At 45.4% G+C, this 24,103-nt stretch overlaps 1 protein-coding gene across 3 annotated transcripts in view; it reads right to left on the reverse strand.

Moving 5' to 3' along the window:
• Nucleotides 1-460: 460 nt before the first annotated feature.
• TUFT1 (tuftelin 1) overlaps nucleotides 461-24,103 on the reverse strand; it is a 33,674-nt gene continuing 10,031 nt past the window's right edge. The window contains exons 2-13 of one of the 3 annotated variants that reach the window (XM_046681575.1): nucleotides 19,299-19,373; nucleotides 18,802-18,903; nucleotides 16,173-16,259; nucleotides 15,497-15,586; nucleotides 13,952-14,017; nucleotides 10,753-10,866; nucleotides 7,467-7,595; nucleotides 6,780-6,874; nucleotides 4,591-4,696; nucleotides 3,638-3,721; nucleotides 2,636-2,730; nucleotides 461-2,063 (exon numbers count right to left, since the gene is read on the reverse strand). In XM_046681575.1, coding sequence (XP_046537531.1) covers nucleotides 2,000-2,063; nucleotides 2,636-2,730; nucleotides 3,638-3,721; nucleotides 4,591-4,696; nucleotides 6,780-6,874; nucleotides 7,467-7,595; nucleotides 10,753-10,866; nucleotides 13,952-14,017; nucleotides 15,497-15,586; nucleotides 16,173-16,259; nucleotides 18,802-18,903; nucleotides 19,299-19,373 — 1,107 coding nt within the window. In that variant the 3' untranslated portion in view covers nucleotides 461-1,999. The remainder of the gene's footprint in view (nucleotides 2,064-2,635; nucleotides 2,731-3,637; nucleotides 3,722-4,590; nucleotides 4,697-6,779; nucleotides 6,875-7,466; nucleotides 7,596-10,752; nucleotides 10,867-13,951; nucleotides 14,018-15,496; nucleotides 15,587-16,172; nucleotides 16,260-18,801; nucleotides 18,904-19,298; nucleotides 19,374-24,103) is intronic. The other 2 variants (XM_046681577.1, XM_046681576.1) reach the window with 2 other exon arrangements.

The raw sequence follows: 24,103 nt of genomic DNA on the forward strand, positions 1-24,103 counted from the left end.
ATCATTGGACTAATTAAAGGATGCCCAGAGATAGCCAAAAACTGAACCCTTAAAGAGCTGCAGTCAGCATCTCCAGAGTGCTTTTCATTTCTGCAAAGGACGTGGAATTACTCATCTACCTCCAGTGCTGACTGGTCAATCTCTACGTAACCACAGGACTTCTGCCACTGACCAGTTCTTCTTTTCCAACTGAGGAGGAGATCCCACGTGGTCACCACCCAGACAGGGTCCAAGCTAAAGTTAGGGGCCACCTCCTACAATGAAGACTCAGACCACAGAGCTGAGCTGCTCCAGAGGGACATTCTAACTCCTCCAAATGCCACAAAGTCCTCATATCATAATATTGGGATGTCTGGACCAAACCTTCCAAATGTGGACAACAGGGTGCCCATCTTCAAGGGACACTGAAATTATGTTCTTTCATCCTCCCCAAAAAGTGAAAAGAAACCAGGCCAAGAGCTCAAAGAGACATATTAACATAATTTATTAAATTCACCATAGAAAGAATACGACAGAGAAAGAAATATCAGGACTAGAAGGGCCCATGGAGATCACCGGATCTGACCCCTTGTTTCACAAATGAGGAAGCTGCGTGAAGAACATCAGAACGCCATATGGACAAAGCCACACGTGAGCCCAGTCTTGGAACACAGAAACACACAGATGTAGACTTCTGGTTTTGAGCCAGGTAGAACCTAAAGACTTAATCCACGTTTGTTTTTAATTTTTCTGTGTCCTACAGTGCCACATTCTGATGTGTGCCTCCTTCTTGAGGCTGTAGGAAGAGCCCTAAACAGAACACGATGAGTGGCAGGTCGTTCAGAGCCAAGAAAACAGATTACAGAGCAGAGGGGTGCAGAGGGGTTAGGGGAAGAACTCAGTCCCTCCCCAAGAGTCCTGATTGCCTTCTTTCCCCAAACAACACACAGACCCAGACACCTCAGGACAAATATACGTCCCTCCTGAGGTACAGAGCAGGTTAGGAGGAGGAAAGGAAAAAAGCAGGCAGAGGAAAGAGAGAAAAAGATTTATAACAATGTCATTCTGAAATCAACAAGTCCAGCGGGAGTGACATTTTCCCAGTGTTGAGCAAATGCAAACACTGAAAGAGAAGGCTGTAGAGCTCTACTATTAAATCTGTAGTGAGATGTAAGCAAAACACCAATAATTTAGCAAAATAAATACAATCAGTTTCACTGAGATTGATGAAACCCAGTGAAAACAGTTTTTAGGTTCTGAGTCAAGAAGACTGAGGTGTACCTTGCACTGCATCTTAGGGGAAACCCTAAGAGATTATAGGAGTCTTCACAGCAGAGAGAAGTCACATGTAACTGTCCGTGGCCGTAGAGGATCTTTCTGCTGAAAGCTACTCCCTGAATGGACATTCCCTTCTCCCCAGGAAGACAAGGCCATCCAGTCAAAGTCGAGGCTCACTGACTCTGACCAGACCACGACAGGTAGCTGCATTGTCTAACTGTAGGAGACCCGGTCAGCATGCACTGAGGGTGGAGCAAGTAGAAAACAGTTTGTTGCTAAGAACTGAGCTGTGTTTGTGGAGGAAACTTCCTTCCCCCAGGACACTCTCCAATCACTGTGGACATCTGTGCCTCCAGCTTCTAGGGCTGAAGTAAATCTGGTCACCTCTCCCGACCTGATGAAGGCCTGGCTTCTGGGGCAGCTGCACTCCAGGCTACAACACAAGGGAGGCTCTGCTATAGAGAAGAATAGTAACTACAGGAATAAGGGTACTACTGCCCTGGCTCCTGCCAGCAGGATGCCGTCCTCCAAAAGGCTACAGCGCCCAGAGGGGTTGTCCATCCTCCATCCACCCAGCATACAGAGGACAGGAGTTTGGAAATGGCGGGACACATGAACCCCAAGCCCTGAGTGCAGCCAGGGAACAGTAAGGAGGTCAACACCAGTGCTAACAGCCTACAGGGGTGGTGGGCTTCTCCGCAGGCGAGAGGTGGCGGCAACAGCAGCATCCGTCTCTTTCCGCTCATGTTTCCACCACTCGGATGAGAGGCATGGGCTTTGGGCTGGGAGGCTTGGATATCCTAACGCTGAAAAGAAAGTTGGAAACACTGAGTGCTGTGTGGTTGCCCACCCCTCCATGTCTGCCTCTGGAATTCTACACTTCCATGTCGGCTGATCTCTTGGGTTCCAAATGCTTTGAAACAGTCATTGTCAGTGACATCCAAGAGAAGACTTGGGGGTGGTACTTTGTCTGATGGCAGGGGTGATGAAAAGAGAGAGGGTAGTTAAACAACTAAGAAGTGGGCATGGCTGTGATTCTTGATTTTTTCAAAGTCTTGGACTTTTGAGAATCTCTTGGAAACAAAAGCACCCGTCCCTAGAAATGTGCACATATTACACATATACAATCTTTGCATACAATTTCAGGGGGTTCATACACCTCTAGCAGCTGCTCATGGGCCTCCATGGGGTTGTGGTATCAGGCTCTGCTCTAACCTGGTCAGGAAAAGGTTCAGGTGGAGAATGGGTCAGATTAGGCACTGAGAGAATAAAGTTGGATTTAAAGAGCCTTGTCCTTGCCTTAGCACTACAAGTTTCCCATAGCTCTGTCCTTTCCCCTACTGCCTCCCTGCGCCCCACTCCAGGCACGCCCACTCACCTGCCCAGGTTCTCCGTCTTGGCCCGGGTGCTGAAGTTGCCATGACTGACTTGTTTTTCTATCAGGTGTTCTATCCGGTCGTGCATCTCTAAATTCTACGATACAAGTTGTAAAGTTAGAACTGGCCTTTTTTTGGCTTGCCATTTGTCACATTTAACTAGCTTATTCTGGTCTCTCCACCTCTGTGTTTGTGCTGCTGCCACCCTCGCCCCTACCACACGTGCCACCACCAGGATGCCCTGCCTGTCGCCTCATCTTCACCACTCCAGATTGCTCTCTCCCTCCAGTACTTGCTCCAGCCACCCTCCTTGAGGATGCGTTCCCTCAACAGCTCCGTGCAGCACCGATCATTTCCTGTACATAATTTCCTGTAGTCAGTTGAGATATTTACTTGCCTTTGTTGATATGCTTTTCTATAAAGTATCTTAGATCTTTTTTTTTTAAGCATTTTATCTCTACATCTAGACTGAAAACTCCCTGGAGATAACAACGCTGTCTCCCCTTTCTTTTTGTCTCCCCCACTACAAGGGATCTTCACACAGTGGCCACAAAGCAATCTTTAGGTAGTCAGTAGACAGCAAGGGCTCTGAGGTAGGCAGAAATTAGACCAAGAAGAACTCTTTAGCTAACTGAGCCCATCACCTTAGCCATGGAGGAGACACCACCTATAGAATGCCTCTTCCTTCAAAGCCCAGCTCCATTGTCAGCCCCACTGCTAAGCCCACATGGTCAGAATGAAGGGCTCACCTCCATGCTGCCATGGTCCGGAGCTCGCACCATGATGATATATCCCTTCAGAGGGGGGACAGTCTTACCATTGTTAGCAACTCCCTGAAGGTTCTCAGAAAACGTTTACTCAGCTGAACTGAAGATCAACCAACCATTCCAGATACTCACTTCTGAGCAGCAGCTAGACAGGACCAAGACCCCCCCTCCAGAACCTCTCTCTCCCTTATGTCCAGTCTTCTCTTCAAGAGTCTGCTCCCTGCCCAGTGCACACACCTCTGCTTCTAGGTAGGCAATTTTCTCCTTGAGCTCCTGGATGGTGGTGTCCTTTGACTGGATCACAGCTTTTGAATTCTGGAGCTGCAAAGATGTGGGAGAAACTGGAGCTCATTTTGAAATGACTCATTACACACTCATCAAACTTCGCCCTGCTGCTGGGGGAGCCAGCAGAGACAAAAGGCAGAGTTTTGCAGCTCTCACATGACTTGCTTAGCTCTTCTCTAAAAGCCTCATTCCAGTCAGTGTTAAACTCTCGATTATCCCCGGTGTGGAGGTGGGGATTATGAGGGGAACACCACCCTGATAATTCAAAATATTGGATGAGTTAAAAACATTCCATTTGACTTCGGGAAATACAAATTATTTATTCATTCAAGAAATATTGAATGAGTGCTTACTATATGGCAGGGGCTTCTCTAGACAATGGGAAACAGTAGTGAACAAAAAAGAAAAATCCCAGCCCTCGTGGAGCTGACTTGCAGCAAATATGCCCTCCCAAGGAAAGGGTCTAAAGGTCTCAAAACAACTCTGCAAACGGACGTATCCTGAGTGCGCTACCCTAAAGTTCAGGTGGGGGAAGGCAGACAATCTGCCATGAGTTACAAGGCTGATAATCTGCACACAGATAAGTGAGTTTGTGACTTAATTACTCATTTACCAGCACTCTTCAGAGCGTAAGAAAGACACACCTTTTCCTTTTTTTCCCATTGGAAAGCAGAAGGCAAGTGACCAAAAACGTAGGGGAAAGATGGGAGAAAAGCAAATCCTAATCATCCAAACCTGGTAATTGGTAGCCACAAATGTTTTATGGGCCACTTATGAATATAAGCCAAGCTCCCCAGGAGAATAAATAAATGAAGCGGAGACTTGGTAGGAAAACAGGGCTAGACTCAATGCAGTGACTTCCAGAGGCGGCAACCCAGGGCAGGGTAAGATCTGACCCTGCTTACCTGCTCTATCATTTGCCGGACTTTCCGCTGCTGGCTCTTAAGCATGTCATCCAAGTGGTGGATCTTCTCCCGCAACCCAGCCACTTCCTTTTCCAGGTTAGCAGCCCTGGCGATAAAGACCAGAAGGCTGAGGCAAGGGGAAAAGATGCTTTCTCTGCTCAGTCACAGGAAGAGCCTTGGGCTCAGGGGGTTTCCATCAGGTGTGATTCCCTCTGCCCGATTCCCCAGTGGTCTGCCCTAAGGAAGGGGGCGTACCTTAGAATGTCACAGTGGAAGCATCACTAGAGATCATCTAGTGCAAATAGAGAAACAAGCTCAGAAAGCTTAGAAGGGAGAAGTCATTCTGGATAGCTCTAGTGGGCAAAACTAGAACCAGCAGGTAGGCGTGCCAGGGAAGCCATTCTTATGTTAACACAGAAGACTTTCTCACTATTAAAGCTGTCAGAAAGTGGACTGCCTCATGTGTAATGAGCTCCTCACTCCTGGAAAGAATCAAGCAGGAGCTGGGATGATTATACCCAATACCATCAAGCTGTTGGCACGGATTTTTTTTTTTTAAGATTTTATTTTTCCTTTTTCTCCCCAAAGCCCCCCAGTACATAGTTGTATATTTTAGTTGTGGGTCCTTCCAGTTGTGGCATGTGGGACGCTGCCTCAGCGTGGCCTGATGAGCGGTGCTATGTCTGCACCCAGGATTCAAACCGGCGAAACCCTGGGCCACCGAGGCAGAGCACGCAAACTTAACCACCCGGCCACGGGGCTGGCCCCCATGGCAGTGATTTTATATCAAGAGGAAATTAAGATTTGATGATCCTGAAAGCCTCTTCACACAAGTCTGTATCAAAGTCCCCCAACGGCCACACACTGCAGTCTCCTCTGCATCTTTCAAGCAAACTGTGCCAACATCCCCAAAGGCCAAGTGACTGGGGAGAGTGTCCAGGAGTTCAAGGGCTTGGGGTACAATGCAAGCTGAGTCCCCCAACACCCTTCCTAAACTCCAAACACTCTAAGTTTCCACCCTCAGCTCTCCAGTGCCCTACTTCTCAGTCTCCTTTTATTTTAAAAAACCACCATTTATGATGCATAGCTGCCACCTGCCATTCCTAAGCCTCGGTTTTAGATTATCTGGTCTTTTTGTTTCTCCTGCTCCTTCCTCTCAGTCACCTTCCTGTGAGCACCTCGACCACTGAGGAAGAGAGTGCCGAGTAATTTAAAGCAATTCTACTAGGAAGTCGAGTCCAAAAGGAGGCTACAAGAAGATGTCTGCATCTTCCATGCAAGGCAGGCCTAGATTGAGGTATTCCCGAGGAAGAGAAAATGCCCCCAGCACACTGAGGGGTCCAAGAAGGCAAGGATTGTGTCTGTTAGTCTTGGAATTCCTTAGAAGGCCCTTCAGATAACGTCTATTGAACTTGAAAAAGTCCAACATATACAATGAAGACCAGATCCAACATGCTGTTAAATTTGATTCACCATTCCAGATCTTATTTATTAATTGCCAATGGCATAAAGAATTTCCAAATTCGTTTTCCGAATTCATGAAGGTCCAGGATGACCCAATCTTTGCATGTACGTTTCACTGGTCTGCGGCCTCTCATCCCCTCTAATCAGAGGGAATTTGCAAAACCCTCTAACTCTGGAGTAGAAAGGATTTCAGAGATCTCCTATCTATTACTGCTGACAGGTGGTTCTCAGTTTCTGAGTTGCTTCAAGTAAAAGGAAGTTCAGTATCTCTTCACGGAGATGGCTGCTGTATTTTTCACCAACACAACTTGTGAGGAAGTTATTCAATTTTACCCTCAAGTAGTTTATAGTCGGTTTTTGTTTTGGGGGGAGAAGACTGTGGTGCCATAATATCACACTCACATCCAGTGTAACAACCCGTGGAAGGAGGTGCTGCAACGGCCAAGGCTTTACCAGCTCTCACTTGACCTTAGCTCTAAAACTGTGAAAGCCTTTGCTTTAGGTTATTACTCCACAGAAAATGAACTCCCCGGAGATGGCAGTCTCCCAAACAGTATCTCCCTGGGCAGGGCCCCACCCTGAGCAGGCACACTGTGAGTCAGAGCTGGAAGATCTGACATCAGCACCAGCTTCCTCTCCAGGTCTGGCCACCATGGGAGCTGCAGGCTGCATGGCCCACCCTCCCCTCCCTGCACCCCAACTTCATAGTGAACAAGGGCTCTTACTTTTCTTGTTCTGCTTGGCAGTCAACATTCTTGCTCCGAAGTTCCTCCAGGGCTGTCTCACCTTCCTTGACTTTCGCCAGTAAGGCCTGATGCTCCTGGACGGGCCAAAGAAAGAAAATCTAGAATCAAGAAATGGCAACAGTTTCTGCATTTGGGATGAAATGGGCACTAGGGCTGGGACTCAGCCCCTACTGGGCCTGGGACACCTGCCAAAAAGCAACAAGCCAAGCTGGTTTGATGGGGCGCCCTCCCCTGTCAGGGATAACCCTTCCCACCCTCAGCACAGAGAAACTTCCCAGCCTCACCCAGCTGCCTGGGTGGAGGAGAGCCTGGTCCTGTGTTATCCAGGCCCACCTGCCAGCTACGGCTGCCAATCCCCAAGAAACCAGGCTGCGTGGTTCCTTAAAAACAGCCTTCAAAAGCCCATAAAGGGCAGATGTACAAGAATCGGACTAAAATGGAAATGGGTTCGACTCTGGTTAGCAATGGCTGAAGTTAGATGAGAGAAAGACAGTCCCATTCCTTAAGGACTAAAAGGTACCCAAAGATATTTGCCAAAGGAAGCTGTAAAGTGTGCTTTTCTGGAGCCGCTCAGAAAAGAAGAGCTTCCACAACCATCTCAGTCAATCCCGGGGCACCTTCTGGCCCAGCAGTCTAGGCGCTGAAGAGCAAGACTTCAGAGGTTACCGTCTCCATTCCTAGCAAGCGCCTCTGCAACTCTCCAACTTCCGCCTCTTTCTGCTCCGCTCTGTCCTCCACTCTCTGAAGGGCCACACGACTCTGTTCTGCTTCTCTCTGGTACTGACTGAGTGTGACCTAAGACACAGGATGGGGATGTGTGAAGTTGGGGGAAGAAAAGAGCAGATGTGGATAAAACCCTTAGAAAAGAACCTAGAAATCTGGGTGCAGTGATGGGAGAAGGCAGGCAACTCTGATGAGTGCACCATCTCCCATTCACTGTTCTGGGACCACTCAGGGGACTAGCAGATTAACTCTATTTCCAGGGTTAACTGGCACAGTGTGAACTGAGCTTTACTTTAGAGTGACACCTGCAACCCACAAGTACCACTTTCCAGAGGGCTGACTTCAACATCCTCACCAGGCCTCCAGTGCCACCCAAGCTGAACCCAGCATTGTGGCTTTCCTACTAATGCAAATGCAAAGAATCCAGGAGAGGCTATCTCCACGTCCTTCCTTCTGTTTCCCCACTCTTCTTTGCCCTCACTTCAAACAATATCGCAGCCTGCATACAAGGCCAAACTGGCACCTGGAGGGGTACTAAACACCAGGAAGAATGTTTTTTATTTAAGATGATAAGCCAATTTGGAAAGGAAAGAAGAAGAATTTTAGAAGAAAAAGTAAAGTAAGAACTGGCCTTCTTTCCTCCACATGCATTTTGCCAACTCATTATCCTTCAGGTCTCAGCTTAGACACTCCTTCCAAGGAGCCTCCAAGCCTAGGTGAGGAGCCCGCAGAGGACACATGGCTCTTCCCTCCTCCACCACTGAGCAGATTTTGCCTGGTCGCCTGTGTGCACCTCCCTGTGACGGCAGAGACTTTGGGCACCACTACATTTCCAGAGCTCAGCACGGTAGCCAGCACACAGTCACTGCTCCATAAAGTCATGAACGGAACTGATGTTCATCTAGACCAACCCTCCCCTTTCACAACTAAAGGTCAACTGACCTATTCAAAGTTACACAACTAGTGAATGACAGAGGCAATGCTAGAATCAGCTGCTGCATCATCCATTTCAATGCTTCCCAGTTACCCCACACTGACTCCCCAGTCACTGACTAAAAAAGAATCCAGGTAACCTCTAGAAAGTCTAACCAGCCCTGGGAAAACACAACACCAGCAGCCAGTTTGTCTGGCTCCTCCCAAAGTCAGAATCAAGGAGGAGAAAGCAAAGCACAAAGATGATGTGTAATGGGACGTGTCCATGCTGCACACTAGCCCTCTCCACAGCAAACTCGCTGCAAATCCTTCCTGACAGCAAGAAGCCAGTGGAACGAGAAACCCAAGCTTAATAGCAGGTTTTCAGGTAATTGACAATCTTGCCCCTCCTACCCCCAGGTTCAGAAAAGTAGACCGGAGAGTGTAATTCACTAGGACACTCTAAGAAAAGTCTTCAAATGTCTCATTTTATCCTGGAACAGGCCAGCCCCATGAGCAGGAACTTAAGAACAAGGCCTCTTATTTCTGTACATAAACACAGCACCTAGGCTGAGGTGTGCTCAGAGCACAGCGTTAACGGGCCATGGACTGATCCTGACCCACCCTGCCGTAAGATCACGGGAAAAAACACCCTCCCCTGCCACACCTGTCCCTGTAGCTCCATCCAGCCCCGCCCTAAAGGACCCTCTTAATCACAAGAGGCTGTGCCAAACACCCCACCAGCAGGAACAGCCCAGAGTGCACCTCCTATCACGGGTGGGTGCTACAGACCATGGGGTTGAAAGGCAGCCCCTTCTAAGAACCTGTGGGCATGTGACTACGTGTCAGGAGCCTTCTGGCCTCAGGTTTTACTCAGGACACTTACTCAAGCTTTGAAACCCAGGGTTAGCAGAGCCTTCTGTGTGTAGCCGAAACTGACCCGTACTTTATAATACCCCTCGATGCTGAAATTTCTTTCCAAAATTCACAGTCGGGTTAGTGCTACAGCCTCAACCTTCCCATCCTCCTGTTCTGCTCCAAGAAAGTAGGGAGTAGCTGGTCGCCAAGCAGATACATCGCCGACCAAACTATCCAAACTGTAGAATCTGAAATAGATGCAGCTGACTCCTTCACTGTACAGCTTTCTAGTTCTGAGACCAAACTAATCTTAGTATTACCTCAAGTCCAAACTATTTACCCCTCTTGTTAAATTGACCACTAAGAAAAATACAGGACATCTTATGTTTCCAAAACCCTTTAGAGTAATGAATATATTTACATATATTATCTCACTCAATTCGCACACCAAACTTGTGAGATATATTTCATGATCCCTTTTTACAAAAGTTGAAACATGCTGAGGGAGGCTCTACTTGCGCAAATAAGACTTCAACTACTCTGTAGGCAGTTGATCCTGCTCAGCGCCCTTCTTCCTCACCCTCAATCTTCCTCTCAAAAATTCTCTTAGTTCCATGAAAAAAAAGAGTTCAGGCTGGCCTTACTCTCTTCGCCAGCTCCTGGCATGCCTGGGCAGGAGATAATCCTGTCATTACATATTTATGACATAAAAAATACTTTCCATGTGGGTGAACAACAGCAGATAACAGATGGTTAATCTTACACAGACTAGTTAAAACAAATGCCCAGTGTTTGCCCAATGTACCTCATTTTATACTCAAAGAATTTTCCGGAAAGTATAGAAGACATCACACTTAATACTGGGGCGCTTTCACTCTCTCTGTATAGACTTTTGTATTTTTTTAATCTTCTATGATAATCTAGTATTTCTTTTATAACAATAACTGAGATACACTTTCAAGATCACAAAGCCAAGGACATATCTAAAGTCATCTGATTCATGGGTACAATTCTTTCTATGACCACACAGATTCATTCAGTCCACACTTACAAGGAGCCCACCTCATACCAGGTATTGTGCCAGACACAGGGGATGCAGTGGTGAACTTGACAGCAACAGTCCTTGCCTTGGTGCCTAGAGCCCAGTAATTCTTACTGTGGTACTTAAAGAAATGACTTCTGAATTACCTGCTATCCCAGACCAGCACCACTGCTCAACTACAGTAGAGCAGAGGATCAAAAGCTGACTTTCAAACTATGGGCTAGCCTTGGACAGCAAAAACTGTAAATATCCAGAAGAGGGAACAGCAGATAGGAAGTGCCCTAGGCCTCAAAGCCTCGCCTTTCCGTTGACGGCACCCAGCCAGAAAGATGGGAAGTCTATACCGAGAAAGTCACTGGCGCCTGTATCCAGTGGCTGAACCCTTAGGGTACCTTCTCCCTAAATCCCACATCTCACCTCAAAAGCCACACGGTCTGACTCGTGCTGCCGCTCAGCCTCCTGTAGCTTAGCAAGCAAGTCCTGCACAGTCTTCCTCAAGCTCTCAACATCTTCATTTATACAGATGTCCGCCTAAAGCCAGAGCAGGGAAGACAAGGTGAAGCCAATATGTTTGTAACTGGGTAAGAGAAGGTCCCCTCAACATGCATACTTGTTTAGACCATCTTGTCCAGACCACCCTCCCTAAAGAATTCACATCAAGGGGAGAGTTAGTCTTACACACTCAGGAGTTCTGAATTATTCATACGGAAATACTCTCTTCTCTTCATACCCTAAAGAACTCAACTAGCATCAAATCACCCGATTATTTTAGGACACACTCAGTAATTTCTATACATGTATCAACTGACTGATTAACAGACAGGTTTAGGGGCCGGCCCTGTGGCCGAGTGGTTAAGTTTGCACGCTCTGCTTTGGTGGCCCAAGGTTTCACCAGTTCGAATCCTGGGCGCAGACATGGCACCGCTCATTAAGCAACATTGAGGTGGCGTCCCACATGCCACACCTAGAGGGACACACAACTAAAAATATACACAACTATGTACCGGGGGTCTTTGGGAGAAAAAAAGGAAAAGTAAAATCTTTAAAAAGAAAAACAAAAAAACCAGACAGGTTTATGCTGTCCTCATGTGTGTGGCCCTCAGACCCAAGCTCTCTGAGAGCAGGGACCACGTTCCCCAGGGGCAGGGACTGTGCCACACCCATCACAAGGGGCGCATCCCAAAGGCACATCTTTCGTTGTTCTCTGCACCTAGCACAGAGATTGGCACATAAAGGGTTACCGATGGACGGGCAGGTTTAGGACAAAGGCACCCAGTAAGTCCAGGAATCTGATTTGATGTAGGCAAAGGTGTCTCAACAAGGTTACTATGAGTCTCTCTCCAAGACACACCCAATCGTGGGTTGGTGGTTAGGGCTGAGCTGGCAAGTAGGGTCTCGCCCCCATCTCTGCTGAACAGGTACGAGATACTTCAGTTACCAGCTTCCTGTGAGCCTGACAGAAAAATCTCCCCGTCTTGCACAGTGGGAAGCAGCAAAACCTTCAAACCAGAGCACAGAGCTCTTAATGAGGGGGAGGGTGACAGGGTCCCAGTCACTGGGTCATTACTGAGTCCCGTGGGCCTTCATTTCTTTTTCTGTGAACCGTGAGAAGATGCCTCCTCACGCCCTGCCTTACAGGCTGCTTCAAAAATAAGTAAGATAATAGCCGGTAGGGCTTGGAGCTTGTGAGAAGAAAGAGGCTGAACAGATAACACCAGGGGTTGTTATAACTTGTTGCCAACAGCATATTTGCCAAATATGGTGATTCAGGAGAAGAGAAAAATCCAAACTGCAAAACTAAAGTGAGGGGTAGAATCACAACATTCCCAATCTAGCCGTCAATAGGTTATAGCTCCCCTATGTCCAGACCTATGCTGCTGGGCAGGTGAGAATGACCTAGAAGGCCCCGGGAGCATAGCTATTATGTTTATTTCAAATGATGTTCTCATAAGACTATATAGTGACATGGAAAATCTGCATTGATATAGTATGAAGAGAAATAACGGAGTTATAAAACTTTACATGTAGGAGTTAGAAACAACAAACTAGATTTTAACACAACAACGTAGATAGAACCTAAAAATAGGTGTTGGATTAAAAAAGAAAAAACAGAAATATAGCACAAGCCCATTATGAAAACTGAAAACATATGTCATAGGCATATTTAAATGATATATTAAATATATTAGAGTGAGTACCTTTTAGTGGAGGAGGGGAGAGGGAAAAAAAAGTAAAACCAGTGAGAGGCCTTCATGAGACCAACGATGATAATGTGCCCTGAACTGATGTGTAGGTCTGATTCAACTCTGCACTTGATGGCCAAAAAGCCCAATCCAGGGACTGGCCCCGTGGCACAGTGATTAAGTTCAGCATGCTCTGCTTCAGCAGCCCTGGTTCACAGGCTCGGATCCCAGGCACAGACCTACACCACTCATCAGCCCTGCTGCAGCAGCAATCCACATATAAAGCGGAGGAGGACTGGCACAATATTAGCTCAGGGCTGGTCTTCCTCAAGCGAAAAAAGAGGAAGATTGGCAACTGATGTTAGCTCAAGGCTAATCTTTGTCCCACACAAAAAAATAAAACAAAACAAAAATATCCAATCCAAAAAAATACCCACCCAAGCAAAGAAACAAATACAAAGAAATGCTATATACAGTATAATCTCAGTATTGTAAGTATATATTTGCACTGAAGGAAAGACAAAGTAAGTTTCACCAAACTGTGTTTTCTCTCTGGGTAAATTACAATTGATATTTTTTCTTTCACTTTTCTGTGTTTCTGAATTTTCCAAATTTTCTACAATAAGCATATCTTATATTACCAAATAATCACAAAAAATATAGTAACAAATGTCATTTTTTAAAAAGTACAGCCATGTTATTTGTCTATTATACCTCATTAAATCTATAGAAGAAAGTGAAAAAAAAATAAAAGTACAGCCATGGCAGGAAATACTACGTCATTACTCAAAAGAATGAGGTGGATCCACATGTACTAACCTGGAAAGAAGGCTAGTATAGGCTTCAGTTTAAAAAAATAAAAAAACAAGCAAGGAATAAGGTATTTATCATGATCCCGTATTTGTGAAAAATGGGTGTATATTATATACATACATTGATACATGTACATATGGGACGTGTATATATCAATATATATGTGTAGGGTAGTTAAATATGGTTGCCTGTGTATAGGAAAACACTCTAGAATATTGGTACTCAACTCTGGTTACATTAAAATCACCTGAAGAGCTTTTAAAAGTCTTGATGCCCCGGTCACATCTCAGCCCAATTAAATAACCGTCTCTGGGGCTGGCTCACAGGCACCGTATCCTTGAAAGCTTCCAAGGCCACTCGAGCCGGCAGTGAAGGCTGAGAAGTGCCACTCTAAAGGGTCCACCCGCTTCAATCTGTCAACAGTGGGTACTTCCAAGGAGTGGGATTGGGGAAGAAGAGTTTCTGCTGTATATGTTTCTCCATTATTTGAATGTTTACAGCCAGTAAGTACTGCTCTGACATTTGGCGAGAGAGAGGAAGCAATAACCAAAGGGATGAGGGAGCAGGATCTCCTGCCTCCTTGCTAAGTAGCTGTTACCACTGTTTTCCCTGTCACCTACCTCAGGCGGGCTGCTACACAGGGTCGTGGGACTCTGACTCAAGCCGTTTGGCTTTTCTAGCACCACCTGTTCAAAGAAAAATAAAACTGGTGGTTAAAACAGTCCCAAGCAACCAACTTCGAAATATTATTCTCCTGAGATTTCAAATTTTAGAAAGAAAGAGAGAGAGAGAGAAGGCGGCAGGGGAGCAGAGAGAGGAAGAAGAAGAAAAGGGGAAAAGGACTTCCAGTGTTCTGTGGGAACATGGAACGGAGAGCGAGTGGAGAAACATGTGTGGCCTTGAGAGGGAACACTCTAGCCTTGTAGGGAGGATGAGGGAAACTTCAGCTAAAACCTTTCAGCAGACTGGAAAATACGCAGGCTCACTCCTCCCAGATCAGGGAAAGCAAGCAGCTGCCTGTCACAGTCTCCCTTGCCCCTCAGGGATCCTGACAATGTTTACAAAGTGTAAATCAAAAGAGGAAGCAGCATTTGCTGCAATTCTTTCCAACCCAAAGCCTAATTATTTATCACATGACTGCTGGTTTGTGGAAACAAGGGGCCTGGACTTGGGGCCAGTCTCCGAGCACATGAGCTTCTTCAGTCACCTGACAAAGCAGCTCCACCAGCCAGATGTGAGCTCAGGCAGTGCAAGTCCTACCTTCAGCCAAAGCAAAATGAAAATTACAGGGAATCTGCCACACAAGCCTAGTACAAACCCAAGCCAAAGAGGAACTTTGCTGGCACCAGCTGCTAGGTCACTGTTCCCCTCAGGAGAATGAGAGCAGGGGCGAGGGGGACGAAGACCACTCCACCCAAACCAAATGCAAATGAACGAGATACAGCTCAGAATCTAAAGGAGGATGAGGGTGAAGTCATGGAAGAAACAGTTCTGCTTTGAGGACATTTCTATCCTCAAATTTTAGAAAAGCTGAAAAGCAGAATCCCAGGATTATGCATCCCAAGAAGCCTTCTCCAGTCAATTCAGTCTAACAAACATTTCCTGATGACCTTCTGCATCCCAGACCCTGTGCTGGGTGTGGGGATATAGAGATGGGAGGCGAACCCTAACCTTGAGGAGTGTCCCACCGCAGGGTAGAGACAGCTATATATACAAGAGCTAAATAACAGACAAGGACCAAGACTTCCAACTTACACTGCAGGTATCACTCAAATGAAGCAAGATCAACTTATGAGAAGTTTGGATTTATAGGTGATTGTCTGCTTTATAAGACTTTATATTACAAAAAGATTGAACACAGAATCCTTATAGATAAGTTTTGTCAATAGCTTAACAATAATCTTATTTACATAAATTCAGTTTTTGTACAGTGTTTTAGGAACAGGTGTACTTATACAGAGGCTGCTATGTGGAAATCCAAGAGCCCATCTGCTGGAGAGCCCTAACAAGGTTGTAAGTGCTCAGAGAAGCCAGCACCACCTCTATTCTCTCCTTTCCTGGCAGTGATGTTAGACTCAGCACCCACTGGGTGACTGGTAAATGGGACTGCCCAGCACAACCCCACCTCCTCAGTGGGGACCCAACCATGGATCATTTCCTATTACCTGTATCTCCTGTTCATGGAAAGAACCTCCTGGATCCCTGTCGAGCTTGCTACTTATATCCTCCCGGAGCTTCTGCAGGCAGTTCCTGGCCTGGGAGGGGAGGGGAGGGTGAGAAGCTTTAACTTTGGGATAGGGAAGAAGAGCACATCAACTCACCATCCCCAACCTGCACTCCTATGAGTCAGGTGCAGTTCTAAGCACTGGCTGGGGGAAGGAGGGACCCTAGTCAAGTAGGGCTGCAGGCCAGTCCCTCCTACACAAGCAACAAAATAAACAAAACCCCTGCACTGTGGAGCTAACATTCTAGCTGGGGAGACACACAACACAAAATACAAATAAAACATGTAATATGTTATATGGTGCCAAGTGCCAAGGAGAAACATGAGCCAGGGTGAGAGGTAGGAAAAGCTGGAGAAGCAAGGCTGGCAATTTAGATAGGATGGCTGGGGGATAGTCCTAGGCATATGGTATTTAATAAGTACTTGTTGATTAATGGATTGGTATTAATGGAAGGGTAAAAAATAATGTTTGACACATTAAGGGGCATGGTGGCACTTTGGAGACACAAAGGGAGCAGAAGGGAGAAAAACTGGAACCAAGAAAAGAAGGAAGCCAAAAAAGTCTGAGGTTTAGAGAAATGACCTAGGTCACTTCCACAGAGGGATGGGGTGCCCACCTCCTGGATGTACTGGACCTCACTCTTCAGCTGGTTAATATTCTTCTCATGGATCATCTTGTCTCCAGACCTCCCCTTCAAGTACACCTGAATTAAGGAAAACAACACTGTTTAGTTAAGAAATCTCTAGTTAAATTAATTCCACACAGGCAGCCTCATACACTGCTGGTGGGAGAGTAAACTGTTACTGCCTTTTTAAAGAAGAAAATTAGCCCTGAGCTAACATTCACCACCAATCCTCCTCTTTTTGCTGAGGAAGACTGGCCCTGAGCTAACATCTGTGTCCATCTTTCTCTATTTTATATGTGGGACACCTGCCACAGCATGGCTTGATAAGCAGTGAGTAGGGCCACGCCCAGGATCTGAACCAGTGAACCCCAGGCTGCCAAAGCAGAGTGCGTGAGCTTAACTGCTACACCACCGGGCAGGGCTCAATACAATAAAAATACACTCAACTGTTTTTGACAAGGGTGCCAAGATAATTCAATGGGGGAAGAACAGTCTTTCCAACAAATGATGTTGTTAAAAATGGATATCCACATGTAAAATAATGAAGTTGGATCCCTTCCTCACACCATACACAAAAATTTATCCAAAACGGATTCCAGACCTATTCGAAGAGCTAAAACTCTTAACTCTTTGAAGAAAATACAGGAATAAATCTTTGTGACCTTAGGTTAGGCAAAGACTTCTTAGATACAACACCAAAGCACAAGCAACCAAAGAAAAAAATACATAAATTGGAGTTCATCAAATTAAAAACTTTTGTTTCAAACTGACATCATAAAGAAAGTAAAAAAGGGGGCCAGCCCCATGGCTGAGTGGTTAAGTTCGCGCACTCTGCTTCAGCGGCCCAGGGTTTCACCGGTTTGGATCCTGGATGTGGACATGGCACCGCTCATCAAGCCATGTTGAGGCAGCATCCCACATGCCACAACTGGAAAGACCCACAACTAAAAGTATACAACTATCTACTGGGGGGATTTGGGGAGAAAAAGCAAAAAAAAAAAGATTGGCAAGTTGTTAGCTCAGCTGCCAATCTTTACCAAAAAAAAAAAAAAGAGTAAAAAAAATGAAGAAAGAAAGAAGGAAAAACTCACATAATGAGAACAAAACTTTTAAACATTTCCAAATCATATATCTGAGAAGGATCTAGTATGCAGAATATATAAGGAACCCTTACATCTCAAGAATGCAATTGAATTTTCAAATGGACAAAGGATTTGAATAAATATTTCTCCAAAGAAGATACACAAATGGGCAATAAGCACATAAAAAGATGCCATTAGGGAAATTAAAACTAAAACCTCAATAAGATACCACTTCACATTCACTAGGATGGCTCTAATCCAAAAGACTGGATAATAATAAGTGTTGGTGAGGCTGTAGAGAAATTGGAACCCTCATACACTCCTGGGAGGAATGTAAAATGGAGCAGATGCTTTGGAACAAAGTCTGGTAGTTCCTCAAAAGATTATACATAAAGTTACCATATGACCTAGCAATCCCAGTCTTAGGTATATACCAAGAGAATTGAAAACATATGTTTACTCAAAAACTTGTATATGAATATTCATAGCATCATTATTCATAATAGCCAAAAAGTGGAAACAATCCAGAAAGTAGATTGGTGATTGTCAGGATTGGAAGGAATGACTGAAAATATTCTGGAATTAATAGTGGTGATGATTGCACAACTCTGTGAATATACTAAAAACCACTGAATGGTACACTTTAACTGAGCCAACTATAGGGTATGCAAATTATATCTCAAAAATCCGTTTTTAAAAAAGAAATAACAGGGGCTGGCCCAGTGGTGCAGTGGTTGAGTTCACGTGTTCCACTTCAGCAGCCCAGGGTTCGCGGTTTGGATTCCGAGTGTGGACATGGCACCACTTGGCAAGCCATGCTGTGGTAGGCGTCCCACATAGAAAGTAGAGGAAGATGGGCATGGATGTTAGCTGAGGGCCAGTCTTCCTCAGCAAAAAGAGGAGGATTGGCAGCAGATGTTAGCTCAGGGCTAGTCTTCCTCAAAAAAAAAAAGAAAGAAATAGAAATTGTTTTAACTTTTAAAAAGAAGTTCCATAAACACACCTCCTATCTGTCGCCACAATCTCCAGCAGCTAAACATAGACAGTGGATAGGCACCTAGAAAGGTCATCCCATCAATCTCTATGCCTGGGACTGGGTTGCAGCAAAGTCCCCACAGACTGACTGTGCTCTCCTGCTGCTAATTAAGATCTTTCCAGGAATTAGCATCGGAGGTCTGGTTCTTCCTAATCAAACCACAAGCTCCCTCTGGCAAAGTCAGCTGCTCCTTCTCGCAACAACAATCCCTTACCTTTACAGTCTACTCCTGGTATAGGTGCACTTTTGCCAGCCCTGTGGAGTGGGCCTTATTATCATCCTTTCACGGACAATGAAAGCTGTGGTCTGGAGAGGTGACATTAGCTTGCCCAAGATCAGGTCACTCCTGGGTGGCAGGATGTGTCTGCGGTCTCTGTACCACAACAGAGGCTACACAGCATGCTGCTCTGTGCAGCTCCAGAGGGCTACCCTGGTCCTCCAGGGAGAAAGAGAGGAGGGAGAAAGAGAGGAGGGAGAAAAAGTGGAGGTGAACTAAGCTTACCTTAATGATCTCCTCATGTCCGTCGTTGGATTCCACCAGCTCTGAGGCCAGAGAATGACTGGTTGAGCGGCCTGACACCATAGCATAGGTCTTCCTGCCCGCCTGCCAGAAAGAGAGAGAGAAGTGGGTCAGAAATCATATGACAAGCCCAGAACTTCTAGCCCTCAACAAATGCAGAAGACTTGCTCCTCAAAAAACGTGAATGGTTAGTCTGATCTTCCCCTCCAAAAATTCATTTCAGAACCTCTACCAGAAGCCACACTGCAGCAAGAACACCAGATGGGGAAAATTAGTAGAATGAGGTTAGTTTTAATTTTAGTGGGGGGTCTCACCATCCCCCAAAGCAACGCACAATGCTGAGGTCAGCTGGGTGTGTCTGAAAGGAGATGCTCCCGAGCAGCAGCAGAGAAGGCTCCAGGCAGCACTGGAGGAGGGGTCAGCAGCAAGGAAGAACTGGCTGAGGGGAGGGGCCCTCACCCCACCAGAAACCTTGATACCTTCTGGGCTATGTGTTCAAGTTCATCTCCTGTCAGTTCACTCTGGAGAGTCAGCCTGAGAATGTCCACGCTGCCCTGATAATGACAATGACAGCAACAACAATCCCTTACCTTTACAGTCTACTCCTGGTATAGGTGCACTTTTGCCAGCCCTGTGGAGTGGGCCTTATTATCATCCTTTCATGGACAATGAAAGCTGTGGTCTGGAGAGGTGACATTAGCTTGCCCAAGATCAGGTCACTCCTGGGTGGCAGGATGTGTCTGCGGTCTCTGTACCACAACAGAGGCTACACAGCATGCTGCTCTGTGCAGCTCCAGAGGGCTACCCTGGTCCTCGGATTACAGAAAGCACATTGCATGGGCTTCCCTTGCCCTAGCCCTGAAGAGGGCATCCTTGGATAGACCATCCCCAATCCAGAATTTCTGCACCTTACAGCCAACCAGGAAGTGACTGATGCACTTTACAAGACTGGGATATTTTTCCTGAACCAAACTGTAGGAGGGTACCTAAATCCAAATGCCTATTTCTATGAACCACTTAAAAATTACCCAAATGAAAGCAGGCTAGACAGTAGGTATTTATCTTGATATCAGCCTAATTTCAAAGGAAGAAAAGAAGGGGTTTTTTCATAACTCAAAGAAGGGTTAAAAAACACACTGTGGGAAAAATAGAAAACCTAAGGCGAAAAACATGTGGTAAGAGGAAAAAGTAGGGGCCTGGAGATTTGGGGATATAACACCATTGAGAGAGGGTCAGCAATGCAGAGTGGACCAGAGACAATAACCTGTGTTATGTGTAGTGGTGGACGACAGGCCTAGCCACTCTGGGCTTGGCTTAAGCGTCTCTAAGGCTCCTTCGGCTTCAATACTGTGACAGCATGAAAGGGAGTACATGCCTCTCCCAGGCAATGAAGGGAAGACAGGTGCTGAGCTACCCAAGGAAGAGAGTAGCCTTGACGTCGTCTGGTCATCCTTTGCCTTGAGGTCCAGAAATATAAACACTATCCTACCTTTAACAGGTTTTAAGGAACCCTCCTAACCTTCCACATGTCTGATGGAAGGAAAGGAGGAAGAAAGGATGGACACTGCCCAGCACGGTGGGAGAAGGTTCTCTGGGCAGGAAACAGTCCTTCCTACACAAGAAAGAGCAACTTAGTGGAAAATAAATCAGAATCTGTGGTCAGATACTTAACTCTCAGTGTTCTCACTGTAAAATGGGAATACTACTACCCAAGTGAGGGTTTCTTTGTTGAAGATTAACTGAAAATGTCTGGAGGTTGTTCTCTGCCACGTAAGAGAGAGACACTTAAGTATCAGCCTCCTCCCACTTCTTGGAATGAATCCAATTTAGGAAAGACAGGAGACACTATCACACGGCCCTTAAGCCTTCCCAATCCTGGCAATGTAGCTGATTTTACAAAAAACACTTAATTCTTACCAAATAAAAGCCAGATCCTTAGTGTGGCATTTAAGGCTCTCCATGGTCTGGCTCAACTCACCTGTCTTGCTACTGCTCCTCATTGCCCTGGTCCAATACATCTCATGCTTTCCCACTTCAGTGATTCTGCTCTCATCATTTCCTTTGCCTTAAAAGTCCTTTCTTCCCATTTTCACCTGGGGCATCTGCAAGTCCCTCAAGAGTTCACATTCAAACGCCACATCTTCCATGCCGCTTCCCTGCATCCTGTGGGAAACACACCCTCCCGTCCCTGAGCTCCCTCAGCATCACGGGCCTCCTATGGCACCCGCCTCTCGGTTATGTGTGTTCCATGAGGAATTGCCCCTTCTAACTGTTAACTCCTTGTGGGCTGCTGTCTGCCATAGGCCTTAACACAGGTAAGTATTTTCTGAACGTACAGTGAGCGCTGCATGACACCTAGGTCAGGAGAACATCACAAAAGAAAGAAATTATTTCAAAATAGCCAGAGTGGTTGCCAACTCTTTTTCCCCAGGACACAGGCATGTACTTTGATTAAAACACCATCTCCCCATACTTGGAGGCAGTTGGAAAAAGCTGGGGCATCCCTCAGCCAGAACAAAGGAGTTATTAGCCAATGAAGATCATCAACTCCAGGATATTTCATGAACCCAGGTATTCTAACTGGAAGAGCACAGACCATTGGGCTGAAATAGGGCCCTGAGAGGCTATCTCATCTATTCATGTCATCAGAACTCCAGATGGAGAGGAGAAAGTGGGCAAGTTGAAAAAGTACTCAAAGAAATAATGGCAATTTCTAGCCAAAAACTAGAAATTACCCAAATGTTCATCAAGAGTAGAACGGATAGGGCTGGCCTGGTGGCGCAGCGGTTAAGTGCGCACGTTCCGCTTCAGCGGCCTGGGGTTTGCCGGTTCGGATCCTGGGTGCGGACATGGCACTGCTCATCAAGCTATGCTGTGGCAGGCGTCCGACATATAAAGTAGAGGAAGATGGGCACGGTTATTAGCTCAGGGCTAGCCTTCCCCAGCAAAAAGAGGAGGATTGACAGATGTTAGCTCAGGGCTGATCTTCCTCAAAAGAAAAAAAAAAAAGAGTAGAATGGATAAATTAATTGTGATATAGTCATACAATGGAACATTGTGCAACAATGAAAAAGAGTGAACTATTATTGTACATGCAACATGGATGAACCTCAAAGAAATGTTAAGCAAAAAAATTCTAACACAAAAGTATACTATATGATTCCACTTAGATAAAAAGTATAAAAACAAGCAAAACCAATATATGCTTTAGAAGCCAGGATAGTGGTTACCTTAAGTCAGGATAGTGGTTACCCTTGAGGGAGAAGGGTAGGTAATGACTAGAAGGGGACAAGAGGGGGCTTCTGTGGTACTGGTAACGATTTTGTTTCTTGATCTGGATGCTGGTTAAAGGAGTGTGTCCAGTTAGTGAAATTACTTGACTGTACTTTTATGATATATGCACTTTTGTATAAGTATGTTATTGTTAAATAGAATCTTTTTTTAAAAAAACAAACAAAAAATTTATAGCATTAAAATCCCCTCATGATCAGGCCTATCACTGTCTATACCACACAGAGTCTTGACTCTCACCAGTACCCCACCTGTACCCTACGCTCTGACTATCCCAAACTTTCCTGACTCAACTGTAGGAAGGCATCTAAATCCAAGTCTCTCTTTCTCTTGATGTCTTCCAGTGCAATACGTGCTCCCCCTCCCAGAGGTGCACATGTTTTCTCCTGCTGGGTCATCCCCTCCATCCTGCCTCCTTAGAGAATTCCCACTCAGCCTTCAAGTCTCAGCTTCAGCATCCTTTCTCTGAGGGTCCTACCCTAGCAATCCTCGGTCAGAGCCTGCTCCCTGTACCTGCTGCACTCCACATATGCCACACTGTAACAGTGACCCTACTCCTTCATAACTGCTTAGTCCTGCACCTCCCCCGGTCAAATCATAAGCTCCCTGAAGACGTGGAGAGCTTGTTTAGCCAGTGCCTGGTCTAGAGTAGGTTCTCAAAAAATATTTCCTGCAATCAAAACTACACTAAGATACCACCTTACGCCTGTTAAAACGGCTATAATCACTAAGGCTAAAAATAACAAATGTTGGAGAGGGTGTGGAGAGAAGGGAACCCTCACACACTGCTGGTGGGAATGCAAACTGGTGCAGTCACCATGGAAAACAGTATGGAGATTTCTCAAAAAACTAAAAATAAACCTACCATATGACCCAGCTATCCCACTGCTGGGTATCTACCCAAACAATCTGAAATCAACAATCCAAAGTAACACATGCACCCCTATGTTCGTTGCAGCACTACTCACAATAGCCAAGACATAGAAGCTACCCAAGTGCCCATCGACCGATGATTGGATAAAGAAGATGTGGTATATATATATATACAATGGAATACTACTCAGCCAGAAAAGAAGACAAATTCATCCCATTTGCAATAACATGGAAGGACCTAGAGGGAATTATGCTAAGCAAAATAAGCCAGTCTGAGAAAGACAAACACCAGATGATTTCACTCCTATGTGGAATATAAACAAACACATGGACAAAGAAAACAGTTCAGTGGTTACCAGCGGAAGTGGGGTGGGGGGTGGGCACAGGGGGTGAAGGGGAGTACTTATGTGGTGACAGTCAAGAAATAATGTGCAACTGAAATCTCACAATTTTATTATGAACTCAATAAAAAACACATATATTTGCTGCATCAATTCCAAGTGACGTGGTCAGGGAATTTTCTTAATTCTTTTTCTTTTGAGAAACTCAGAAGTTCAATTTAAAGAAGCAGTATGGAATACTGGAAAAAGTAGACATGAAAAGGAAGGAAAACAAGAAAAAAATGAGCAAAGGCTAAGAAAGGCAACTCTAAGAAGAAATAAAAGTAACTAATGGATATATGAAAGATGCTCAACCTCACCAGCAACCAGGGAAATCCAAGTTGAAACAATAATGAGTTATCATTTCGTGGGGAACTTCATTAAACTTACAGATGTAAAGAAGTGTAAAGATAAGGGGAGTAGAAGTATGTTCACAGAGCACTGCTTGCAATGGCAAAACACTGGAAACAACCCAGAAGGTCTACTGACAAGAAAATGGATGAATAAACTCTGACGTATTAGTACAACGAACTAATGTGAACTATAGCTACATGCATCGACATGAAAGAATCTCAAAATTAACGTTAAGTTAAAAAGTAAGCTATAGAATACAGGTGATGCCACGTATGCAAAGTACAAACTAAGCAATATATTACTTGAACATATAAGAAAACTATAACAAAAAAGAAAAACACAAAATTCAAGACAGTGATCACTTCTGTGGAGGAAGCAGAGGGTTA

Source organism: Equus quagga, chromosome 13 (genome assembly GCF_021613505.1).
Source record: "Equus quagga isolate Etosha38 chromosome 13, UCLA_HA_Equagga_1.0, whole genome shotgun sequence".
NCBI lineage: Eukaryota > Metazoa > Chordata > Mammalia > Perissodactyla > Equidae > Equus > Equus quagga.